This window comes from Colletotrichum paranaense (assembly GCF_030867605.1).
Source record: "Colletotrichum paranaense strain IMI 384185 chromosome Unknown Scaffold_19.1, whole genome shotgun sequence".
Lineage (NCBI taxonomy): Eukaryota > Fungi > Ascomycota > Sordariomycetes > Glomerellales > Glomerellaceae > Colletotrichum > Colletotrichum paranaense.
In genome coordinates this window covers 504,376-524,357 of record NW_026848977.1, presented here as the reverse complement: position 1 = coordinate 524,357, position 19,982 = coordinate 504,376, and the positions used below count along the sequence as shown (strand labels likewise).

Sequence of the window (19,982 nt, the reverse complement as noted above, 5' to 3'; positions counted from 1 at the left end):
TGTGTGATACACTTTACAGACATTGTTGCCCAAAAGAGTGAGAATGTAACAAGAAAGACGCTTACTGGCACGATAGATTGGTCAACTCGGGCACGACATCTCGACCATGACCGACTGCGGACTTGGGAACGTCTAGGCCGTAGTCGTCTATAGTGTCATGTCCGGACAAAAGAGATCTTCAGTATGAACGCGTTGGAAAGTATTGGTTTTCGGGCAACTCAAGTAACCGATGTTTAGAATACAAGATGTAGTGTCACAACTAGGAGCCTGGCTCAACTCCGGACTGCATCGCCTGCTCAAATCTGTATCGAAGACAAGCTGTATTACAGACACGTTACTTCCAATAATCAAGAGGCAGTTCTGAACAGAGATCCCGGTTCTTTTGAAAACAGGCAATCTACGAAGAGAACCCCTACTGAAGGATTCAGAGTTGGTATTCTATCACCTGGTCCTATGATCACCGGACGCCGTCGTCCGGCCCTGCAAGAAGCAGCAGAAGGAGCACTGCGCGCATAACGTCCGTCCGGGGGCGGCACTATTCCTACCCTGGACGTCCCGTTGTTGATATTGCGGCTCCTAGGCCATGCCCCAGACCTGACGATCAGCACGTTACCGAGCCGCGAAAGGCTTAGCCTCTTTGGAGGTACAATGACTGTCAAGCTTGCTTGATGTCTTTTCTTTTCTCACACGGACACTTTATTATTATTTCCGAACTTCGTGCATGTGAGTGTTCTTTGAGCCTATTTTCCATGATAGCTGTCAACTCTGAATCGTAGCCTGACTGACAGTTGTCACTTAGGACAAACTTGAAGTCGACGTCCATCGGAGACAACAACACTTCCAGACAGTCAAGACTGTAAGCAAGGGATAATAGACGGGAGTGCGGGATAAGCGTACAAACTTCCCGCTGTGCATGAACGACTTGTACAGGCAAACCGTGGGGCGTGTTGAACCTCCACCACCGTCGCCCGACGATGCAACAGTGAGATTCACCTTGCCCATCTTGTGTCTCCCGCAGCTAATGTGACAGTCTATCCGGACGTCGACACTTTAGACAGACTGAACAATAGAAAAAGAGACAGAATTTTGGGAACTTTGGTGGCGTTTGTTCGAAGCTCTGCTCCCCCTCCGTCCGAAGCGCAACGACCCTTAGTTGGGGGTCCGAAGTTGTCAACTCCGTCGAACTGTCCGTGGGACACTACCGCACCGCAAGACAAGGAATAACACGGACATTTCGAACAAAACCTATCCCTTGATCTGCAGAGAGCCATTCCTTTCAACTTTGAAAAGAAATTTGCCCAATCAATTCGTGCTGCAGGTACCGAGATCCCAATTCTTCGCCTGGCTGGGCGGTGGTGGGCAGTCTCCCCGCCCTTCGAACGACGTCGTTTCCCGCTTTCCAATATTTCGGTCTTCTCGGGCAACTCCTCCAGAGCCTCGCACCCGGCGCCCCGGCAGGAAGAAGGAAAACTATCTAGCAAGGGGACCCACCTCATCGGTGTCGGTCGGTCGGTCGGTCACTTTCGGTCGGTTTCCTCGGCGACCCTAGCAACGCGCACTTGCATCATCGCTCGATGGAAGAAAGCGGACGCGGTGACGGATGGAAAGAGAAAAAAGAGCCTACCGAAGTCTCCCGCTTCAGCCTTGCGAAAGACGAAAGATCCAAATCGACAGACGCTTGCTCTCGGACGGGGTTCTCGTTCGGGGCATCAGAAGTCAAACAGCCCAACCCAGATCGAGCCTTCATTACCGACACGATGGGCTTTGACAAGAGATGGAAGACCAGCTGACAGCGGCAGGACGGTGGGAACAGACCTCAGCTTCTGTCAAGTCAAGTCAAGGCCATCATGATACATGTACCTGTACCTGTACCTGGCCTGGCCTGTCGTTATCTCCCAGTCCTTCAGGCTGCTCTCGTCGAAAGGATGCTAAGCCCTGAGCTGACATCCCCATCCATTCATCCATCCATCACGATGACCCCATCACCAGAAAAGACCCGTAGGGCTGGGCTAAGAATTGAAAGCTGACGTGGGCAGCTCCCAAGGCTCGAACTGGGGTAACACAACACCAAAGGCCCAAAGATTTCCAAAATCCCAATAGACCAACGGAGGAACCTCACACAAGCGCACTGTAGCCCGCTCACCCGCCCGCCATCCCGCATATCCTTGGGCACGACCGTTACCCAAAGATCGTAGCGCCCCGTCACACACACATCCATGCACACCATGCCGGCCTCGGTCGAGCGAAAAATACGCCTCTGCAGAACACGCCGTGCATCGCCCTTCTGCACATCTGTACCTGTGCGGGTGCCACCACTGCAAAATTACAAGAAAACGAAATCCGTCCCTTCGCGATCTCGGTACATGTTCTATTTCGAGAACCTCTTTCCTCTTTCGCGACGCGACCAGATGACGAGCTGACGAAGCGAGGCAAGGCGAGGTACGGCGCGGCACGGGACAAGGCAAAGGCAAAGGCAAGGCATCTCGGGACTGGGGGGCATGGGACTTGAGCGTCAAGTGCATGTATGTAAGACACGAGACGAGTCAATTACATCAACGCACATTTGAGTATCCAAATGGACGACGCAAGAGAGAGGGAACATGCGGCGGGGGAGAATATGCCTTACGATCTGCTGGAAAGCTCCTCATGCTTGTCAGACGAAATGGGCCATCCCTTAACGGGCTTCAAGTTGACTTGCCCGCATCCGCATATGCAATCTTTCGAAATTGATCGAGTCTATACGATAGGCAACCACAGATGGGGGGGGGGGGGGGGGGTTGTTACTTGCTAAGACCGTTTGCGATGAAAGACGCAATCCATTGAGCTCAGCAATAGTTTGGATGCCTAATGTGTGCGGGATCATAACGGGATCTTTGGTATTCAGGGACCTAAGTGGGCAAGGGGCATAGGGATCCAGGCCCTTCTCAGGATCTAGATAGAGTCGCCAAAGTGGCAATATGTCAGATTCTCTCCAATTACGGCAATATTGAGCCTTTAACGAGATAAGAGGAATCACGGCTGAAACTAAACCTCCATTCATATCAAATCCTTTTCTCTTCACAGCCCACACTCAAAATCCACAATGCCATTGATATTTCCACTTGCCAAAGTTCCAATGTCGATAACTGATTTTCTTCACTGTGGGGAAGCGAAAAGACGTTATCATTCTGCTCACAACTTCCTACCCATCCACCCACCCATCAGCCCCAGTTGTCGTCATTGCTTATTCTGCATGGCCGACCGAGGTGGTCAGCTTTCGAGACATGGTGCCCTGTTGGGCTGCGAGGGCTGCTAGCTTGCAAAAGCCCCGCGGCGGGTGCATTCCCCTCCCAAATCTCACTCATCTCCTAGCACGGGAGACATTTTGGATCCAGAACTTCAAGAAGTCCTCACCGACAAGCGAACGAGTAGGAGGGTCTTCCGCTGCGCCCCAAGCACGCAAGTCTCGGAAAACGCAAAGCGTGCGCGGGCGATCCCAGCAGGAATCCCGGTAATGCGGGCCTCGGTATTAGAGCACCCCGGTTTGGGTGATGCGGAGCCATTTGTTTGGTTTACGTGTTTCTCTGGGCGCCTTTAGTTCGTACCACGTATCCAATTGTTGTAGATGTTCCTCACAACCCTGGCTTGGGCCAGCGGAGACGGCATAATGAGATGCGGGTGCGACATCTTCGTAAGACCTCGGTCGTGTCGGCCGGCCGGCCGGCCATAACTTCGTTTTTGGGTTGTGTCACAACCAGAGAGAGTTGTCACACAACCAAAAGACAACCTGTCACTAAGCTGTCTCCAATCCAACGGAAACATTGACAGGAGTCAAGTTGGCAGAAGAAATGGCGTCAGACTTCTCCTTGACACCACCAAAATAGGCAACCCCCCTTCAAGTATCCATTGCCACACCGTATCATGTGGTGTCGCTGATGGCAGCATTGTCAAGCTCTTGGGATGACAGGCCCCGTCTCTACACTCTACCGTGTCGAGCGTGTCTACCTTTTCCCACGGGGGGCACTTGGCACCACGCACGCTCGCATGGAGAAGTCAAAAACGGGCAGATAATCGCGCTTGTCGACAGTCTCTCCAAGGGTCCAACCCTGACGGGTTTTGCGAGCCGAGTACGCGCGCCGACGTTTGACGTGGTCCACGCAATGGGCGGATTATCGTGATCCATCCAAGAAAAAAAAAACCAATCAATTCTAACTTTCATCCTTTGCGATGCTCACTAATCCCCAACTCGCTTCGAGGTGCTTGGTCGAATCGCACGCCCTACATCTTTAGCCTAACATATAAGTAAAGTGCTTGCAGAATTGCTCAAAACCCGTCGTTTGAAGTCCACGCTACTGTGCGTGTCTGCACGCTCAGCCCAAAAAGACTCATTATTCCCTCTCGCTGGTGGGATGAGGTTTTTGCTGGATTCTTTCTTATGAAGTGTGTGATCCGTCATTACGGGCCTGGAACCAGTCCACTGCGGATGGCATGGACGTCAACTTTTGGACGTGCAGGACGAGCGCTGACAACGACAAGACGACATCGTCAGTGAGGTCGCCGACTCATGCATCCAACGACTTCCCTTCCTGCGATGCCCTGCGAAGTAGCACGCACCATCATGATACCGTAGCGTATTCGTACGTACAATTCTCGCAAAGACAGGGCAGACACAGCAGAATTTCCAGCTGTTGGCGGCCTGGTAGCAGGGATAGATCCGTGTTGTTTCGTTTCAGCTGAAGTCCTTGCCTGGTTACATCCGATCAGTGCCCACCCTCGTGTCTTCCAAAGTATTTCCCTGCTAGGAAGGTCAAGCACAGAACGCAGCCATCAACGGCGTCCAAAGTGTTTCGACGTCTCTTGCAATTGCCCTATACGGCCTGTGACTGTGTCGTGATCGTAACTGGAGACAAGTGGCGGCTGTCACTTTGTCTGCTGGCCTGCCAACAACTTGATGGTGTACAGCTGTCTTGTCTAGGAAGTCGTTTGACAGAAAGGGAAACACTCGTCTGAGCGGCTCGTAGACTAAATGATCTATTTCCTCTTTGGGACACTAAGCCACAAAAAGGGTTTGGTGATAGCAACCCGGGTCGCCTGAAGCAAAGTCGTGGAGACCGGGAAGCTCGGTTCAGTTGACGGAAGACGTTACTGCTAAGCACAAGTGGATAAGAAAATAGGCTCGAGCTACTGGCCAGGTCGATTAGCTTAGGTAGATCGTAACCTGACACGCCGGCGAGGAGACTTAGGGTGATTAGTGGGTCAAATTATTTGTAGAAAGAAGGAATTATGTGGCTGGAAGGTGTCGAGAAGCGTGGCTCCGCGCCCAATGAAGATTTGGCGACAAACCAACGGTCGCAATAATTTCGGCGGCGTAGCATGATTGAAGAAGCCACCGGGCTTACGGGAGTCAAGATCGGCGCCGGGCTGAAGTTGGGCGTCAGGATAGCCAAGTTCCCGCCGATGGTTTGTTGATAGGTGAAGCCGCTGTGCCGAGTCCACCGAATATACGAACCAGCTCCGCGTAAGTTGATTGGATGTTGTTGTTTCGTGAGGATGAAGTTGAAAAATGTAACTCGGCAGTCGGATCAACAACCTGCAGGACGGGCAAGCCACGTTTGAACATGCAACGGAACGAGATGCGACGAAAGATTACGATGCTGCAAGACTTGCAAAGCCGGCACCGTAAGGCGGGATTAGTGACGGCAGTGGCTGGCAATGGCTCATGGGCGCTTCGCAGTCTCGGGGACGAAGAAGACTGCGAACGTGAAGAGTAACGAAACGCTTCCCAAGGGTGCGTGAAGGCGGGTTAGGACATCATCGGATCTTCGTTATCTGAGAAAACGGGGCTGCCGATTCCACATCGAGATGGATGCAGCGATGAGCGCACATCAGAGCGGCCATCAGAGCGGCCGTGTCGGATACGGGAGAGTCCCCGTGGAATGGACGAGATGACGGCAGTTGAGTTGATAATCATTTGGGAACCGCAAATGCTTGCAGCATGGTTCAGATTGCATGGCTTAGAAAAAAATGGGAACGGCGGCTTCGTACTCAATGTTGTGCAATCCTAGGTAACGATGAAACGGTGTCTGACAGAGAGCCAAAGTTTCTGTCTCTATCGCGCGCTGAGAGCTCGCATCGCATCAGGCCGAAAATAGGAAACAAGAATTGGTAGCAGCTTGCCTATTGAGTCGTCCTTCAGGCGTAGCAAGGTCACCGAGAGTGAACAGTGCAACCAAGTAGGTTGGCAAGGAACGGCCGACTCATAAGCGGCTCAATCGCCGCTTGTGTCCCTGTCAAGCGAGCCTAGGGAGGCTGACGGAAGACTGGTTGCCAGGGTTGACCTGGGCCCTCTAGGCCTCGCAAAATGCTGGCAATACGAAATCGCCGAGTCACCGTTTCGACCGTCAACCCGCTGTTCTGAGGGTCCTCCCTGGTGTGCCTGGTTCCTCATTTTCATTAGACGACCGTCCGAGCGGCGGTAGGCTCTGGCGTCATGGTGCAAGCGCTTCTCTTGGAACAGCGCGAAGAAGAAGGTGAGGCAGCCGTCGTGAGCCCGTGAGCTGCTTGAGCTGCTTGAGCTGTGGAGCGATATGGTCGGAGAATAACTCCTCGTCCCAGGAAGATGCCTGCGAAGTGCACCATGATTCGCCCGCTCGGTCCAAGGCGGGGGAGACGTATCTTGTCAAGAGGCGCCGAGACCGACATGGAAGAACCTTGCCTACAGGTGTACAGTGGTAGGGCGACAAGCGACCCTGGTAACCCCAATCGTGCCCACCCCTGGGCGGATCAGTGGATACGACATCTATCTTCGCGTGCGGTGGGTGGACTATGGATCGTGGTACGGATGGTAATACGGGTGGATGATGCCAGAATAGGGGTCCAGACATTCGGTCTCGGATCAATCGTCTGTCGTTCGCAAATAACTCGGGAACGAGAACAAAAGACATTTGCCTGACCAACTCTAGCTCGAGCTGGCAAAAACGCAAAGTTGGGAATTGTCCCATAATGCCCCTGCGAGTACTCACATGCGCCAGAACTTCTAGCCGCATAGCAGTCGGGAGCGAGATAGGAGCGCGCTAGTAACGACAGAAATATCCAATCCCATCGCGAGGAGCTTATTTTTAGCGTGTGGTGGCGGCGGATAGCTGTCGCCGCTTTCTTTACTTGCTCGTCGAGGTTTTGCGTCCGACATGGCCTTTCTTATTCCTGGAGTGGTGACATGTAGACTTTGACTAGACTCTAGACTTTGGAATAACTCAGAGTTGGGCCGATGTTGAAGGCGCAAGTAGACCGAATAGAGGACTCTTGCGAGTTGCTTCTTAGATGCTGTTGGACTGTGCTGCGACATTGGATCTCTCTTGTCTGGGCTATCGGGCTGCAGATGGCAAAGCAGGTCTGCGGCGTTTGATGATTGTTGTCATCATTGTTCCATATTCGGGTGCAGAAACACGACTCTCGCTGATTAGATGCGCACAGCCAGGGCTGGTCTGTGGAGATGTTTCTCGAAGCCGCTGCCGTCGAAGTGGCGTCTGTGGATTCAAGCTGCGCTAAGCAGACATTTGAGTATGGGACCACGAGGCAACGCCATCGAGGATTCTTTGTCCTACCCACCGCCAAGCGAGTGGTTGTAGGGAGCCACGATCAAAGAATTGCAACTCGGTTGCCCGACAGGGAGGTGAGCCTCTCGAAGGATCTTTGGAGGTCCAGAGATGAAATAGAAGGAGCCGAAGAAGACTGGCCACTTCAAGAGTGGAGATGTGAGTGGGCACGAATCGAAACAGGTTGGTAAGGCGTGCCGCGTGTTGTGTGGAGGGGCCGGGGAGGATGTCCTAGATCTGATCTGACAGTGTATTGAAATATCGATGGAGCATTCCTGAAAGACCACGAAGGTTTTGTGCGGGTTGTGCGGGTTGTGCAGCTCGTGGCTCGAATGCCCCCCTCCCCCTCCGGCTTCCTTTTTTCAGCTTGTGATGATGGCTATCTTGATGTTTGGGTGGGTTCTGATCTGGGTCTCGAGCAAATCTCTTTCCGAGATAAGGTGAGATGGAGGAAGCTTAGCTGGCTGTCCCGATGGTGTCGAACATGGATGAGATGGCTCCAGACAAGCCTTGGATAAGCAAGGAGGAGGCTGAGACGAGGAGACACGGCAATGCACAAGTGTGATGCTTTGACTGGCGGATGATTTGTTGTTGTTGTTGCCGCTGCTTGTTGTTGCTTGAAGTCGTCGTGTTGGTGGTTGATCATAATTCCCACAAAGTGTGCACGGATCTCTTCTTCTCCTTCCATCTCTCGAAAATGGGAGGGAGCACCACCGTCAGGCTTAAGCCGATGTGTATTATGTCAGCTCGTGGCTGAGTAAGTTGCAGATGTAAAAGGGGACCCCTCCATTCTCCAGTTTTAGCTCGATAGATACGTACCTTGGGAAGCACGACAGATCAGGACGGCCCGGCTTTCGGGAGAGGGCGGATACGTACCGCTAGACCCTCCTCCTTCAACTTCCCACACCCACTGCTCTGTGTCTCTGCTTTCCATTCTCCAACCCCATTGCCTTTCCCCAATCCCTCTCACCAATCCCGCTCGTCCACCCACCATGATCCATCTCTGTCGACTTCATCTCATCTCACACCCTTCGGCGCGGCCGTAACGACACACACCATCTCACTCATCTCCCCCATCCCCCTTGCTTATCCTTCTTCGCCGCGGACCTTTCCCTGCCTTAGGTGCGACCCTAGCGTTTCCTCCCGTTCTCATGGCTTGTCCCGTCTCCCGTACTATCTGCACCACAAATGAAGGATCGTCGTCAACCCGCAGGTTGATCGTTCACCGTTGATACCATCACCGAACCTTGCAGTATTAGCGCAGCCATCGTCGCCCGAAATCGATTCGATTCCTTGGCGCAAATACGGCCCCCTTGAATAGCCTGCTATGTCCGTCAACATCAACTTCTATTCTTCACCAAATTCACGTCGAATTACGATGTGCAACGCTTGTCATCAATGACAGCGACATCTGCTTAAGCATCTGGTCCAACTCGAGTTATCGACGCCAGTCTCTCGCTTCGCAGCCAGTGGTAACTCGTTCAATGCCTTTCTTACATACATATGTGTTGGCTATCGATTCTGACGGCTCCATAACCTTGTCGTGGCTTTTCTCCGGCAATAATCTGTCCAAGCACATTGACTTACGCATCTATCGCCGCACCAAGGCTCCCGCGCGCGATTTGGTTTACTAACCTTGAGAACAGCACCATCCTGCAGTCTTTCTTGGCTTCAGTTCTTCCCGCTGGTGACTGTGCTGCTGCCCGCTGCAATGCTTGATATAGTGTCTGATGCTGGACTCTGCGCCAATGTCTGCGCCAGCGTCTGATACTGCCTTTGCGCAGCCTCAGAAGCAGCATGATGCGGCTAAGCAGCGCAGACCACCCCTCGGCTTCAACGGCAGGGCCAGGTATTGACAAAACCCCCCCTTTGTTTAGTGCTGTCAAATATCCATTTTAGGAAACAGCGGCGCCATTCCCGCGGGTGGAACTGAGGTAAGGTAAGGCAGGCCATCCCACACACTCACATACACACATATACATGATGGATGGGACTAAGGGAGACACACAGGCTCAGCCCAGCCTCCCACACGAACCGTGACGACATGTCTCCCACTTCATTTGCCTTTGCCTGGGATCCGATTGTCATGCCAGTTGGCACAGACCTGTCGAGTGTCGAGGCAGAAACAGATGGCACGCGCCAATGGCCACTCAGTCCTGGTCGATCTGCCCCGTGCCTTGAAACCCGGCAACCCGCAGCTTTCAGAGATATCCCGGCCAACCTACATGTTCAAAAATCCATGCCTCGGCCGGGTCTAGCCAGCAGCGTTCAAGCCCACCATGGTCGACATGGCTCTAGCATGGCTGTCTCTCACAGCGACTGCTCCAAGGTGTTCCCTAGCAAATCAGTTGGATGTTGTGGCCCAAGTGTCGATGACTCTCTGTAGACATTTCTTGGCTCCCTCTAACCTTGCTTTTTCGTACTCGTTCGGCCGGCAAAGATTATCTCTCCACCCACCCACACGCTTCAGTTAACCTTCTCTGACATTGTCTCTCATCTTCATCTCTTGTCTCGTTCTCTTTCGCTTTCTCTAACCACCCTGAGAACGTTCATGCTTACTCGGTTGTTGTCATCTTCTCTTCCACCTTCTCGACTCTTATTACTCGTTGTCTATCATTCTGTTTAGTCCATCCACAACTGGGTTGACTCGCAAGGTATCCCACCTCCCCGACTGCTCCTTCGGGATCATCCCATTTCTTGTCTGTGCCCTGGCGTTTCTGTTTGATCTCCCACCCCCTCCCTCTCCTAGTCTAGGAACTCCCACATTCATCCTCACGAATTTGTACGCCGTATCCTCACCGGCTCGCCGAACGCTCTCTCCCCCCTCCACCAAGACCCCCATGGCCGTCCTTTCTCTCTCCCCGTCGCCGCCGCCACGGCGCCGCGGCCCCTGTCAAACATAAAGCTTACTCAACTGGGTTAATCAGTACGAACGCACTACTCAGGTACCTCGCACCGTTCCCCCGCCGGTCTTGGCCGTTTTATTGTTGGACCTGGCTAGTGTATGGCTCCAATGTACCTACGCAATACGAAAAGCCGTGGTCTGCTTCAAGCAGAAGTACACACATACGCATACCACAGATCCCTCTTGATCCCATAGCACGCACTACTGTATCCTGTTATGCAACCTGGTGCCTTGCGTGCCTTTGTCCACCTCATCACCATGGTCATTCATGTCCATGTTATGCCCAGGCTGACCCAAAGAGTGTTGTGTGCGCCGGCCACAGACCTCATCGACTTGTGGTAGGTATCCACTCCAAGCATTACTATCTCTTGCTATGCTCTATTTCCAAGACCGATTCCATGGCGGCTGAACACGCATCGGCGCCGTTTCCTTCCTCCCCTCACAAGTCCCAGTGGAGTGCTTGATACCAAACATTCAGAGCCAGTGCCGGGCCACCAAGTAGCCTTGTACCCTCGCTCAAGGATCCATGTTGCACATCTCCATGTGCTCCATTGTCTTGCGTTAAACGACTGTGCGTGCTCAGTCTGCTTTTCGTCCTGAAGCAGGCACCGCCTCGGCCTCCCAAGATCCCATCGCCCGTCACCCACACACTATTACCAACCCTATCCATCCAAGCTATTCCCACTTTGCTGGGAAGAAGCTGATGCCATGCCCAGACCGCTTCCGTATTCGCCGAGCTGACGGGTCCCATGCAACCCTTGCCCACTGCGCCCGGCCCTGGTCCATACATTATTCCTTTCTCTCCTCGACTTTGCTTCCGCGATATATTTCAAAACCGTCCACCCTTTCAGCCTGCTTCGTACCGATCCTGGAGGAACTCTTCTCTCTTACTACTACTCGTTCATCTTCTTCATCGCTGTTACCAAATTCGTAGACGCAAGTTCGTCCAGAACTATAATCCGCAGCGTCATTGCCTTATCGAACCCTATGCCTTAGACCATTCCGTCGGGTCCCTTCTTATTACACGGCAACCGCTCCCAATTTCAGAGCCTCCCTTTCCACCTCTTCAAATTCGATACACAATCCTAAATTTATTTGATTGTCCCTACCTCGTATACATCATCGAGTACGTAGCATCGTGTGCCTCGCCAATTCAACCACATCGAACTTGATTACCATCACAACGACAAAGTTTGGCCAAGACATCGCATCATTCGCTTGCAGCTTGATGATAGCTCCTGTCTAGTAACCTCACATCAAACTCGATCGCTTCAGAGCGATCCAAAAATACCGTCACAATGGTCTTCTGCGCATACTGCGGGAAGTCCTTCACCAGAAAGGAACACCTAGAGAGACATATCCCAAGCCGTATGTTGATTCTCGTGCTGGAAATGGTCGAGGCCGAGCAAAAACTGACTGTTCTGGTATAGACACCAACGTAAAGCCCCACCGCTGCAGTGCCTGCCAGCTTTCGTTCGCACGACGGTTAGTTCGATATGGAATCTCATCGACAGACATCCACTGACACACCTATGACAGAGACCTTCTGCAAAGACATCACTCAACATACCATGAGGCGCGGGACCCCATGGAGCCGTTGCCTGGCGGTGTTCCCACAGTAGCTGGCCGGACACCAATCGCTTGCCAAAATTGCGCCAACGCAAAGACGGGTTGTGATAAGAGAGTACCTTGCTCGCGTTGCGCAGAGAAGAATCTGCCCTGCGCAGCGAGATTCGCGCGGAGATCATCAAAGGCCGCGGTCAGAGCTGCCCAGGCCAGCGCGGCTTTCCAACAACAAATGATGCCGACTGTGCCCCAACCACCACAGCCAGCTCAGCCTGTTGCATTCATGGACCTCGATCCAACCATGCCCAAGCAAGACTCACCTGGCAAGATGTCAACTGGGTCTCCAATCGCGACCATGGACCCTCGCATGATGGAAGGCCCTGTGAAGAAGAGCTCGCCAGCACAGTCACATCCCAGTTCTGATGACTTCCCATCACCACACAGCCGGGTAGATGGGCTCGACGAGTTCATGCAGCTCAACAGCGATTTCATCACACCTGACACGAACTACCAAGATATGATGGTCTGGCCTGAGTACCCTCTGGAGCTCGACATGTACTCCAGTCAGCTCCCGATGTCGCGGCCCGACATGTCTATGCCCAGCTTCACAGAACTGAGCGACATGTCTTCAAGCTCAGCATCAGAGCCAATGACTGCCTCCTCTTCACGAGGATCTATCCACACGCGAAGTACCAGCATCATGTCCACAGCTGATTTTGACACTACAATGAAGCCAGCTGAGCAAACGGTCGGTATGCCGAGTGAATCAGCGATTCCAGAGTTTGAAGTTGTCATTGCCGCCGAGGACTCCTGGCCACTCGCTCGATGCAATCCGCCCATCTATTCAGGAACGTGCCCGAGGACGGCGATCGTGCACTTGGAATGCCTGGAAAGAAAGTCCAAGGAAGATGGTACCTGGAGCTCGCTCGAGAAGTACCTGGAGAACGTCGATTGGGACACTACCGATGCCTCCGTCGTTCCTCTCACATCTCGTACTCGCGACCGCATGCTGGCCATTACGCAGTCATTCCTCCAGAAGGCGCTTGACATTCACCGAAGCGGGCTCAGCAATGGGTACTCCAAGACTGGATACGCCACGCCTAGCGAGTTCAACTTCATTGTTTTGCCGCCTACAAAGATTCTCGAGTATTTCCTCCGCAGTTACGTTCGCAGCTTGCAGTACTACTACCCCCTCATTGTCGCAGGATGCGTTGACCCCAATGAGATGCTGCTGAACAACCAGGCGTCGACATTGCTGCTTCTGTTGATGATCGCACAAGGCGCTGCGGCAGTGCCGATGGCTGAGGCACGGTACCTTGCTGCAGGTCTGACGGAAACCTGTCGCATCTCACTCTTCGATATCATCGAGAAGGATGTCGAGCTGTCTGCGGACCCCGTCGCCTTGAGATGTGCACTTCTCTTCACCCTCCAAGGTGCTTGGAGTGGTGACAAGTGGTTGATGGATATCTCGATGGGACAACGGGGAATGTACTTATCGGTAAGCAGCCACAATCCTCCCAACATGCTAAGAATAAGTTCACTGACGTAAAGCAGATGCTCAAACACGCCGGCATGTTGGAGCCTCAACCATCCATGATCCCCACGTTGAACAGCACAACAAGCACCGAGCTTCAGTGGCGGGCTTGGTTGCATCGAGAGATGCAGAACAGGCTTGTATACAACTGGGTCATGTGTGACCAAGAGCTCAGCCTGTTCCATGATACCCCGCCGCAGTTGGCCATCACCGACCTACAATGCCCGCTCCCCAGCCCCGAGGCCCTTTGGCTTGCGTCCAACTCGGAGCAGTGGTTCGCAAATGTCCAGAATCTCTACGGTTGCACCGCGAATGTCAACCCGCAGCTTCTGTCTAGCCCTTCCCTCACTCCCTCTCTGTGCGAGCTATTCCAAGACTTCCTCCACGACAACCTCTCCCGCCGCCAAGCCGGCCTGTCTCCTCAACAGCTTCGCCTTCTCCTTCACCCCCTCCAGTCCCTTCTCTGCCACCTGAGGCAAATGCTCTCCTGCTTCTCCGATGTTCTTTCTACCCGTCGCGCGACTTCGAGGACTGTGACCAAGTCGAGCACCATGCTCCGCCTGGAAGAGGTTCAAGCACTTCTCCAGAAGTGGTACGAGCTCACCATGCTGTACTACAAGAGTAACCCCAACTGCACGACCACGCGCTGCAACCTGGTTCTCTACCACCTCATCTCCCTCAACGCCGTTACCAACTTCCCAGAGATTGAGCGTCTCGCCCGCCGCGACGGCTTCGATGGCTCCTACTGGGAGCTGAGCCTGCGCCACAAGCGCTGCGTCTACAACCGCGAGGAGGCCATCTTCCACTGCGGCCAGGTCCTGCGTCTCTTGCGCTCCATGCCTGCCGACCGCCGCCCTTGCTGGTGGGCCGCCGGTGTCTACCGCGCGACCCTTATCCTCTGGGCTGACAGCGTCGCACGCCTTGACCCCAACTTCCAAAAGGCCCAGCAGGCCCATCAGCAGTCATCGTCCCCGTCATCTCAGCATCAGGGCCAAAGCCCCGAGCATCTTAGCGGCGCTGGCGCCTCTAATGCTGCCGCGGGCGGACAGCACGGTAGCGGAAATGTCGTCGCGATCGACCAGGTCACACCGGAAGACCCGTCCGTCATCTCCTACCTGTGGAGCGGGGGCGACGGAATCGCCGTCCTGACGCGCCGCGACGGCACCACGCTTGGCTTGGACAAACCTGCCGAGGTGATCAATTACGGCATCATGGCCATCGAAGAAGGCGTCACATGCCGTGTCGGCGATGGTATCAGACGCAAGCTCATCACCCTCAACAACAACTGGAACGTGGACGGCCTCGCCAACACGGCTACCGCGTAAAGAGAGGTCCATTGTCCCTCGTTCTTACTCTGAACATCCTTCGAACTCAACCAAAAAGTATTTTATCTTTCTTGCTATGTTGTTTCTCTCATACACACTTGGATATATGGATCTTGTGGATAACCGTCCTTAACTCTGTACAATCTTCTCTTTGCATTTTTTCCAATCGGCGTTCATGGTTTATGATGACGGGTACATTGGGGAAGGACACATGAATATGATGGACGAGACACATTCTTCGTCAACAAACTGGCACAAAGCCGATCCAGTATGATGGGGTTTTGCTTTTTGGGTATATTTGTCTTGCTGTTCTATACGATCTTGTCCATTATTTAGATACCTCAGGCCGCTGGTCATGACATGGAGGGCCTTCACTTCTTAGCGACATGTACTTTAGTCACTTAACAATTACAAGCTTTAACTTGGACACACAATCTTCCCATAATTAAATTGAACCAGTGTATCGAGTTGACGAGTTCAACTACCGGAAATGGTATGACTTCGAAGTCTTTAATTACGCAACGCTGCAGATGAGATGAAAAGTCGCATGAGTTGACAAAACATTGACCTTTACACCACTTCCTTCCACAATTGGACGGAGGCATGTGATGTTGAGATATGACAAGCAGACATACGACACACCTGAGAAAAGCAAGCAACATGATCCTCGTGATTATGATGCTCTCGATAAGATTTGTCGCTCGCATGTGAGAACACCCAATGAACTCGCGCAATCTCATGTCTCATGTCTCATGCGTTCCTTGTACAGACTTGATCTAGAAATCCCTCCCGACGAGACGGGAAGTCAAACCTTAGTTGGAAGTGGAGGGCGGAAGGTGGATGGTAGGTGGACGGGTAGGTGGGCATGCAGAGCAAGGACAATAGCAAGAGTTGCTTCTCTGCTTGGTACTTAGACAAGAAGGTCCTTGCTCTCGTTCACCGCTGACATCATCTGTGCGCATCAAACTTGTTTGGACAACGAACACAGGTGAAAGCGATTGGGCCTTCATCATACGACCCAGCAGATTGGGTGCCGTGAGAAAGGAGGATCGGATGATAACTCCGCGGCACGGAGAGGGCGAAGCTCTCCCTCTTTCTTGTAGATGTTTGGCGGCGCCGGCGGAATTCGGGAGTGTATTGCCAAGTCAAGACGCCAGCGAGACGTGCAGGGCACACCGCTTGCAGACTCGATACGGCGATAATGAGCAGAATTTCGATGCGTGAAGGATTGAGGGTTGTTAAGCTCGTTGTCAACAAGGTGTACCCTTCATCCCACGCCTCGTCATACCATCGACCTCCCATGCTCGGTTATAGATGAAGAGTACGAGGCATACTCTCGCATTATGAAAATGGGAGATCTACGATGCATGGCATGAACCATCATTTTATGGTATCAGAAAAGATGTTGGCGTTTCAATGGAAGAGTCGATGTATGATGATGTTTGTTATGTTTTCTTGTGACCGCAGATAGACACCACTTCAGTAGCGCCAAGGGTCTTTCAAGAAACCCATCATGAAAGTGGACGCAACCTTTTCGAAGATCAAAAAGCTTGCTTCTCAATCGGCCGAAACCCGCGGGCGATGACTACCCATACGTTTCCAACGTTACGCGGCAGGCGTGGGATATTGGATGCAGTACGAGCGGAAACTCGGACGGAGGGGGACAGAGGCGCCATCACGGGATGACGGACTTATGCTATGAAAAGTCAGAGTCTACAAAGCCTTGAGAGACAAGCGCCCGTGCGAATTTCTCCTCCGAGACCGAGGGTAGCTTTCAGAGAGTAACGGTTGACGACAGCAAATGCGAGTTTCCGAAGAATGCTCCGAGTTCGAGTGGACAGGCTACGAGGAGGAGGGGTCATGCTGTGTTTCACAGCGTCGTGGCTGGTAGACTTCCAGCCCCTCTCTTTGATAAAGAATGAGATAATACCGTTTTTGACGGAGGACCTGAATGCAAGAAACGTTTGTGGGAGCGCTTTTCTAATGCGGTGCTCGCGATCGACAGGGCAAGGGGAAGGTCGTTCCGTACGGGCCGATATACCTACAGAGCGAGGGCTGTCCTTGCTGGTAGAGTTACGAATGTTTCCCATGACAGACACCTAGCGTTTTGCTGGTCCCTTTTTTGACATGAGGGTGTGATGGAAAAGACAGAAATTGAGTAGTCTGAGCGGACTTGCTAGGGAATCCGACCCGAGGTCCCCTAGATGAGTTGGCCGAGTCGGAACTCACTCCGGTAAGGGGTCGTCCTTGAGAAGCATAGAGAGAAGAAGGAGGGGAAAGCGGGAACCGATGATTTACTGCTCGAATCTTATTTTCAGCAAGCGTGTGTATGTGTGGTGTTCTTCGAAAGAGTGACGCGCAAACCAAAAGGAAAGAAAAAAAAGTCATCTTAACTTCTGAAAGCCGTTGAGTTTGACATTCCGACTACGTAGCTAAGTTCTCTGCCTTGGTCTCTCGAGAGGGTGTGCTGGACGGAAATTCCACAGCTTGCCGACGGACGGGCGAGCAGCGTTACTGGGAACGAGGCGACACCGGATTCTTCGGGAGGCAAGCCTTGTTCGCTTTCGGAGTTGGGCTATCGGACGACTTCTTGTGTGATTGTTTGATTAGAGAGGGAGTTTGACGGGAAATTGCCAAGATCCGCCTTTCACACCGGAATGGCGGGAGTTCGGTATGAGACGTGGGCAAGGGGCCGAGGTATCTATCCGAGTCGGATGAAGCTTGTTGGAAATGTTTTGCAATTGGAAGAAATGCTGCTTGCTCACCCAGTATTTACTGCGATGTGTTAGTTTTGTTTACCTCCAAACGCCAAAAAGAGAGTTTGGCGGTTCGCCCGGTCCATTGCTTGTTTGATGGTTTCTTGTCAAGGAATCGTGGTCTACCAAAACGATAGCGGACCCGAGAGTCTTCTTCTGCATTTGGGCTGACTACTAGAACATCGCGGCAGCGGTGGATTGTCGAAGGCCGCGTTTTTTCGGCTGATCTAAAAGCCATGTTATCGGCCTCCGATGAATGTGAGGCCGTTACTTTTGGCTTTGGGCTCGGCTCCATGGAGCGGTCGGTGCCCTGCCGGCGCCGACATGGAGCCGTCTCTGGGACCGCACCGCGAAAGATTTGGACCGCGTTGACGATGTTTGCTGTCTCGCTTTCTTCTCATCTTCTTGCCTCATTGAGTCTAGTGTTCAGAGGCAGTGCTTGATCTCTCGACATGGCTAGGTAATCGCCCAACCGAGCATCGTCTGAAGAAGCTGGCATTGATCGGGCACGTCCCGAGAGCCGAGGCAGTAAAAGGCGATACCCAATGCCGCCATGTACCTAGGGATATTGATATCAGCAAGGCAAACATACATCCAGTCAGGTTTGAAACGGACAGAGATATAGTTCTGTCCAACGATAAGAACGTGTAGTCAAGACCTCTTCCTGACGCCGAGGAATTGATGTCTCTCGTCTGAAGCAGACTTGGTCGCTGTTTGTCAGCTGCAAAGCAAGCTGACCATCTGCAACAATTTGTTTGAAGATTCGAAGCCATAACCAATTCAGAGCAGCAACACACGATGTACCAAGCCGGGTTGTCAAGAGCCCAGACCTTGCGTTCCCTTGACCCCGAGCATACGTGTCATGCCGGGGCTACCAAACGCCAGTCAAAGCTCCAAACCCGAGGCTGCGGATCTATAAAATTCACCTCATGAAGTATTACCGAAACCTTGCCATCCTGATACCGAAGGCATAAACTGCTCATGCTACGGGTATAAAGGCGCTTGGAAACCTGGTTAAGTTGCGGTTTGCCGCACAATGCTTGTAGTAAGGCCATGTAAATGACTCAATGCGGCATGTTCAGCCAGCGCAAAAGAGGCAGTTTATTGCGCGGGACCTCTTTTGCGCGGGAGTCTAAGTGTGAACGCATTGAGAATAGTTGTACGAATTTCAAGGTCTCGCACTTCGCTCTATTGGAGATTCTATCCCAATCTTCAAATTTTGCTCTTGTCGGCATTAATCAAAGAGGGGATGAAGTCATGGAAAAGACGGCCTGTACTGTAGCATTCAACATTGGGCCGGTATAGAAGATAGATGAAAAACGCATGGGCTTTTGCACATTGAATTCGCATTCCTTGAGTCTTGATTAGGCATTTGCAAGAAGTGTATTGAAACCCCCGGTCTGGCCCTGTCTCTCGTGGATTGAGTAGGGCCGTCAGTCCTGGCCGATCTGGTCATTAAAACTAGGTTTTTCATCAGGTGATAGATTATATGTCAGTTCTAGTTCATCTCTCCTGTGTTCCCTCTAGCTGCCAGCCTATCTTGACGTCTGGCACGCTAACGGTGGGAAGTTTGGAGGGATCAGTGACCTTGAATGGCAACGAGAGAATGGTACTAAGTCGATTCCGAAACCACAGCTCTATGAATTGCATTCCATCTAGTTGAGAAGTGTATCTATCCTACATTATCTACTGTCTTCCTTTGAAGGCATTCCCTGAAAAAAGGTGAAAGGCGTCACCTGAGGACGGGAAGAAACACCTATGCCGGCTCCTTCTCGACTGAAGCTATTGTGATTTCTGCAAATCCTCGAAATTTTACTACAAAGCTGCCGCAGCTAGAGATTGAAACTATGAAACATTGACCTGGTTCTCGTCTTGCTCCAGAGACGTCGTCTTTATTAAAGTCGTTCGTGAGGGAGCATCACGGGAACGTGTGGATACTCCCGGGAGACCCACCCACACACCCCTCAGAGCATGGTGACTAAGCAAGCCATGTCTTTAACATCACAACTGAAAGGCACATTGCCGTATACAGTTCGCCTCCACGATAGGATTCGGACCTTCGCGTTTATGACATTTAGCGCGACTCGACACCCAGCTGTCTCTGATGATAGTCACAGCAACGGACGACCGGTGAATGTCACGGGATTTCTGTATGGGATTATGGATGACATCCTTTGAGAGTAAGGTAAGCTGTGGTACGCTGGACCCCTAAGGGTACGTACCGATTTTACGACCGGACCTCCGTTGGGGGTTGGGGCCCCGCCGTGGCGGCGACGGGCGAGGGGCACCGGTTCCTGGCGCCGCGCGACCGCCCTGACATGG

At 52.5% G+C, this 19,982-nt stretch overlaps 4 protein-coding genes across 4 annotated transcripts; all 4 read left to right on the top strand.

Annotated features, from left to right (window-relative positions):
• Positions 1–3,146: 3,146 nt before the first annotated feature.
• CPAR01_15462 (uncharacterized protein) lies at positions 3,147–3,494 on the top strand (the record flags this gene model as incomplete). The annotated part of the gene is made up of 1 exon (XM_060499711.1): positions 3,147–3,494. A coding segment is annotated over one exon (348 nt), but the record flags the coding sequence as incomplete, so codon positions are not given.
• A 3,805-nt stretch (positions 3,495–7,299) lies between these two features.
• On the top strand, positions 7,300–7,527 carry CPAR01_15461 (uncharacterized protein; the record flags this gene model as incomplete). The annotated part of the gene is made up of 1 exon (XM_060499710.1): positions 7,300–7,527. The coding sequence occupies one exon, from the start codon at positions 7,300–7,302 to the stop codon at positions 7,525–7,527; it is 228 nt and encodes a 75-aa protein (XP_060341710.1).
• Positions 7,528–9,322: 1,795 nt separating this feature from the next.
• Positions 9,323–9,960, top strand: CPAR01_15460 (uncharacterized protein; the record flags this gene model as incomplete). Its single annotated transcript, XM_060499709.1, has 2 exons — positions 9,323–9,423; positions 9,585–9,960. The coding sequence occupies 2 exons, from the start codon at positions 9,323–9,325 to the stop codon at positions 9,958–9,960; spliced, it is 477 nt and encodes a 158-aa protein (XP_060341709.1).
• A 1,817-nt stretch (positions 9,961–11,777) lies between these two features.
• CPAR01_15459 (uncharacterized protein) lies at positions 11,778–14,904 on the top strand (the record flags this gene model as incomplete). The annotated part of the gene is made up of 4 exons (XM_060499708.1): positions 11,778–11,847; positions 11,910–11,964; positions 12,019–13,543; positions 13,600–14,904. 4 exons carry the CDS (start codon positions 11,778–11,780, stop codon positions 14,902–14,904), a joined length of 2,955 nt encoding a protein of 984 aa, XP_060341708.1.
• Positions 14,905–19,982: the final 5,078 nt, after the last annotated feature.